Genomic DNA, 6,000 nt, shown 5'->3' on the forward strand with positions numbered 1-6,000 from the left:
ATTAAATCTGTGGATAATCTGAGTTCGATTACTACGTTATTTACGACCCGCATTCAGTAGCAAACGTTGAAAACGGACTCTGCATATCGGTACATAGTACAGTAACACTTCCAGTTTTATGAAATTAAAGTAAAAAGAGATGCTTCGTTCATGGTTTTTTTTTTTTTTTTTTTTTTTTTTTTTGCGGGAATCGTTGACATGCCATAACCCACAGAAAGACATCAAATGCATTAATGTTGTGTAAGCCTGGAAGCCTGATCCTTTCTGCTTACTATGGTCATACACATTAAGGCGCTTTCGAGCACACGCAATGAAACGTACAGGATCACCATCGCGCATGAAAGAAATATCTCGGTGGACTGTTAATGGTACGTCATTCAATTAATCAGTTGGCTAACGTACAGGAAGCAATCCCAACATTCAAGCAAATGAATAATATCCATGGCCGTCTGTTTTATAACCCAGAAACTAAACTTTTTCTCATCCATGTTGCGCTCTTTAGTTTTATATTACTAATCCGATTGAAGAAAATTGTCCATTAATTTCGGTATTCCTTGCAAACGTTCACGGTACTTCGTTGTAAAAATCAGAAACCTCTACATCACGAAACATACTAACTAATCCAAGCAACAGAATGCAGATTGCAGAGTCACTACTTTTTTTGTAAATGTTTACTGAAGTTTTACAGTGAACTCTCGTATTTCTAACTTTTGGTGACGTCACAAAACCCTTATTCTGTTCCTTATCTACTTATATGTAAATGAACTATAGCAGTCATGTAATCAGAGGTCGATTCGATCACCACAGTATTTTCTTTCGTTATAACTGAGAACCAGCAGAGCTGAACAGTTATCGGGAGGCCCACTGTTTAACGTAGAACACGAAACGCGATGTGACTGGGGATTTAGCTTAGGCAACGCTGTGTCAACAATGAAATCCTGATTTAAGTGCCAGAAAGACAGCCCGAAGCCAATCGCCAACTTCCTAATTTTGATATATTGATCTATCACTTAACCACTTCATTATTCGGCTAGAAATGTATTTTCACAAGAAGAATTATATGACAATAGACTAACTTCAGATTTCTTGCAGTGAAGTACATCAGATCATTTAGATTGCTAATTTGGGCTCACGCTTCCTTTGCTGTGCGTAGAGTTATGGATATAGCGTGTACGATCACTGGAAACTTGAAAAAATCAATAAATTATATTGGAATAGTTTTTAAAGTGTCGCTTATAAGTAGGTGCCTAGAAATCACAGGAGGCCATCTTCGAGCGTTCACTTCCGTTTCAGCACACAAGAGTCCATTAGTTACGTTCATAAGTTAATCACTGGGTCGCCACGACAATAGTAGTACTGTATTCGAATTAAGTATTACCTAACTGCATTCTCGAAAACTTATTAAATGTTCAATTCGTCCAAAAAATACCCAGAATAAGTAATTTACATTAACAAAGATTCAATAAAATTCTTCTTCTACGTTTACTGTTACGGTGTATGGCTCCCTGTAGCAGTTGCTCACTCAAAAGAATTAGATCAAGAATAAATAGCTGTAAACGAATCAGCGACAAGTGTCAGTTACGTTAATTCGATGTCCTCAATCCGCTATAGGTGTCACGTCTACTCACTTTACGCAAAAACTGTTAACGTGTTATTTAAACATTTTCGCAACGAACAGAACAGTCGCATACTCAGCCGCGCCGATTATCTCTACAGTAACGCAACAAGCTATGTGACCACTCACCGGATGAAGCATCAGAGTAAATGAGGGAGTTAAATGAAACGTAAAGATCTTTTGCTAGAATTAGAGACATTAAACCAAAACGTCACACTTCTACAGAGAACCATGCGAGCGTTCAGTGCTTCAGGGGATCCATGTCTACGAGGGCAGCAGTTTAAGTGACAAGGACTAAATAAAAAATAATGTACTTAGTAAGTTGAGAAGATGTCATTTATAGACCCTACGGTGAAATCTTGGTATATGCTTCATATAGTCGACAACGACGCGACTTCTGCTGATAGAAATACAAAAATAATTGCGATCACCGAGCGAGGTGGCGCAGTGCTTAACACACTAGACTCGCATTCGGGAGGACGACGGTCCAATCCTGCGACCGGCCATCCTGATTTAGGTTTTCCGTGATTTCCCTCAATCGCTCCAGGCAAATGCCGGGATGGTTCCTTTGAAAGAGCACGGCCGACTTCCTTCCCCGTCCTACCCTAATCTGATGAGACAGATGACCTTGCAGTATGGTCTCTTTCCCCAAACAATCCAAATTGCGATCAGGCTTTCGTTTTCGATGCGCATTTTACCACTATGGTGCAATTGTATTCTTGGGTGAACGTTCCGAACGAATGCGTATCCTGTTTACAGCCGCAAATAGATATAACGGAGCACCGAGCGCTATGTTGATTTCTGCCTATGGCGAAAGGTGTCAGGATTTATTTGCCTGTAAAAGAAGCGAGAAGTTATAGAGGCCTTGCGAAACGCCAGTGACGCAAGGAAATAATTAGATGAAATCCGTGTCATAGTTTAGCGAGCTTTACCTATTATTAAGTTCACGTCTGAAGAGTAGGTACTACCCACAATTGTTTTTCGGAGGTACAAAACGTATGCATAAGCCAGTACTGACTTAATTCGACACATATGTGTCACAGGACCATGGCGTAAAACACCAGTACAAGTTCCAACGAGTCACTGTCGGGCTTTGAGTAGTCTAACTTCCCTCTCACCATCTACTCTTGAGCAATCTTCGAATTTTTGGGATTCTCTTTATATCGAGTTAAAGAGTTTCAAAGAATACATCTGGAAACTCCCGTGGAGCTCGCCCAAACAAAAGTCACATTTACTCGCAAAAGAGAGTGACGAAAGTTACAAAACCAGTACTTGGTAGAATGAACGATTCTGCTGCTCTGCAACATATTCCGGGTTGTGACCGAAAGGACGTAACAATGACTACGGCGTGGACAGAGGTTTATCGATGTCATTTATTTCCACTTCCGTTCGCAAATTGTACTATAGCGGCGTGATTAAAACTGCTGCGAAATGTTCTCCATCAAGCACTGCACTGAGTTTAGATGCAAATATGGGACGCTGAAGGCTAATGTGCACGAGGAGTTCATTAGGGGAGGTCAAAAGTTAGTACTTGTTCTGTGTGAGATAGGAAATGATATTTTTATCCTCTAGAGCTATGTCATAAAACCTACTGTGTATTCTTCTCTAATGCAGGCCGATTCTGTACTCCTTCACCAAACACCTCAAACTCCTGCGCGCAGATTGTTTCATTCATACGCTTATGAAGAAAACTGAGTATTAACTATCCATGATCGTGGATAATAATGCACAGTCTTATACAAAAAAAACTAAGAATCTGTCGACTATAGACGGGAAAAAGCATAGCTGGGTAGTAAACAAATGAAGTAAAACATCTACAGTATAACTAATGATACACTTCTTTTTTCACTAGAAATAATATCTTTACAATAATTTGACCGACCACATTTTTCAGTTCGCACAGTTCACTAGTCTGTTGCGGAGTAGGATTTGGTACATTTTAGCCAGTAAGGGACATTACGACAGTTAAGATAACGTTTCTCATTCAGCTCCGACACTGCGTATTTTAGTAAACCACGCCGTTGGATAGTTTCACATGCTAGTAAGTATATTTTGTTTCACTGTTGCTAATAACGTAGTTGACCTACTCTGTTGCACTACTGTTAAATAACCTACTTCTATGACCCCTCAGCCGAGTACGTAACGATATGTAACGCCTGCAATGGTAGACAAGCCCGTATTACACAGCAGAGCTACTGGTTGTCTACGAAACGCTAAGCTTCCTCAAATCCCTAACCCACTTCAGCCTTTTAGCTTGCCTTTCTGTGCGACGTGAACAGTAAATCACTCATTAAATTAATATAGCACAGTTGACGAATGGCAAGTGACCAGATTCGAGTTACACACTTTAGATCTATCATTAACACTCAGAGCATTAATTGCTCTGCTGAAGACCAAGAAACTTCATCTAAAAAGTAAGATTTTGAAGCTGAATTAGATAAAATTATGATGACATTAGTTATTTGTTCATACTTTCGCCAATAAGAGCTACATACCTAGAGCATATATACCTAGAGATTATAGTGTTTTGTTGTGGATAACACAGAGCTCTTGTAAGTTGAGTGTGTGTAAACATTAACAGAATTTTCCTTCGGTACTTGGCAGAACACGATAATATTAAATAGGTAACGCTTTCCTAATGATTTTCAAAACATTATTTATTTGGTGATAAGAATTTTGGCAGCCAAGATCGCGTGTTGAAATATTTTTATTTTCTCAATGACCGGCTTCGACAGGTCTAGCTGTCATCTTCGGTTCTTCTGGAAGTAATATTTCTGTACATGAATGGTGCATCCATGACAAGAGCGCACTCCATTTAAAACACAGGCGTGTGCTCTCGTTATGGTAGTACAATTCATGCACAGTAATAACACTTCCATAAGATCCGAAGATGATAGCTAGACCTGTCTAAACCGGTCACTGAGGATACGAAAATATTTCAAGTCTCGATCCCGGTTGCAAAAATTCTTATTTATCACTAAAGATGAGATCGCCCCCGGCAACATGTGTAACTTAAATTATTTATTTGGTCACGAAACGGATTTTGGCTTGTTAGGGCGCATCTGTTCTTTACTTTTATTTTTCTTTAATCATCGTCGTGAGGCTCTAAGTAATTCCTTTCTGCTCAAAAAAACAATGCGTACATTGTCAAAACAGAGAGAGAGAGTACACAAAACATTACGAGATCCGTATTTTTCACTCCCAGCACGAACCATATAGCACGTCACGCATGTCAGTGCTGTTGTACAACAGTCGTTGTCCTCCATCCCCTTGTAAATCAGGGACTAGAGGGTGGAAGAGCAGTTCAGTTTTAGCTCGCGTAAAACGGGCTTACTCAACTCGAAGTGCTCGCCCAAAAGAAGAGCTCCTAGGAAGATTGTGCAAGCCTGATGATGGCATCGACGGTACATACGACCGAGAGGAGTTGCTAGGCTACAGCGGCCGCTCACCAGAGATGAAGCTGTCAGCGATGCCCTGCGCACGGACGGCGGGCAGCCCGGCGGCGATCGCGAGCGCAGCAAGCAGCAGCGGCAGTGGCGACCTCATGGCTCGTAACCTCTGCTATCCCGTCCCGTCCTGTCCGCCTGACAGCTAGGCGCACACTGCCCGCGGGACCACAACCGTGCCGCTGCGGCGCTCCCCAGTTGCAGACAACGGCCGCGTGAGGCGCCACCGGCGAGCTAGTCTCACATAACCCTGTGAGGCCCATGAATAAACATAAGAAGAAAACTACAACAATTTCTTTCAAAATCTACTTTTACTGTCTCAAAAAGCAATAACATAGTGTAATAACAATAAAATTTATATTCCGTAATAAAATATTCTAGGTGGTTTCATAGTGAAACCACTGGGCTGTTCAGACACAGTAAAACCCTTCTAAACCGTCACCTTCGGGACCGGGACCATGGTCTGAACGAGAAAAAGGTCGGATTATGCGAAAAATCTAATATTTATTGGAAAAAATATAAAAAGACATTTAGTACAAAAAATTATACGATTTAAGAACTAAAAGATATCCACAGTAATATAAAAAGATGTTTTTTACACAGTATTAAACAATATATTAACTAAAAAAACCTCTATACACATTATAATATGTATTGGGTTTAAAAGGAAAAACGACAGACAAATTACAGTACTGTACTGTACATAATAACGTATAAACGATATATACTGTAAACTAAAAATGTTTATAGCACTGTATATAAAAAAGAAATTTTTTACAAAGAAATAAACTACTGTATTTATAAACTAAGAAATGATTATACTGCATGCATTGTTTTTACAGTAAAAACGAAAACAAATTACTTGGAAAAAAAGTCAGGAATACATTTTTGACGAGTTTTCCAAGGATCAATCCAGCCTTCGCAGGCAGCAAATTTCCT

General features: G+C 39.9%; 1 protein-coding gene across 1 annotated transcript in view; it reads right to left on the minus strand.

The window, feature by feature from the left end:
- The window catches only part of LOC126267750 (protein masquerade), a 261,391-nt gene extending 256,146 nt beyond the window's left edge, over positions 1 to 5,245 (minus strand). Inside the window, exon 1 of the mRNA XM_049973057.1 lies at positions 5,065 to 5,245. Within this exon, the coding sequence (XP_049829014.1) occupies positions 5,065 to 5,161 (97 nt within the window). The 5' untranslated portion in view covers positions 5,162 to 5,245. The remainder of the gene's footprint in view (positions 1 to 5,064) is intronic.
- Between the last annotated feature and the right edge of the window lie 755 nt (positions 5,246 to 6,000).

Source organism: Schistocerca gregaria, chromosome 1 (assembly GCF_023897955.1).
Source record: "Schistocerca gregaria isolate iqSchGreg1 chromosome 1, iqSchGreg1.2, whole genome shotgun sequence".
Lineage (NCBI taxonomy): Eukaryota > Metazoa > Arthropoda > Insecta > Orthoptera > Acrididae > Schistocerca > Schistocerca gregaria.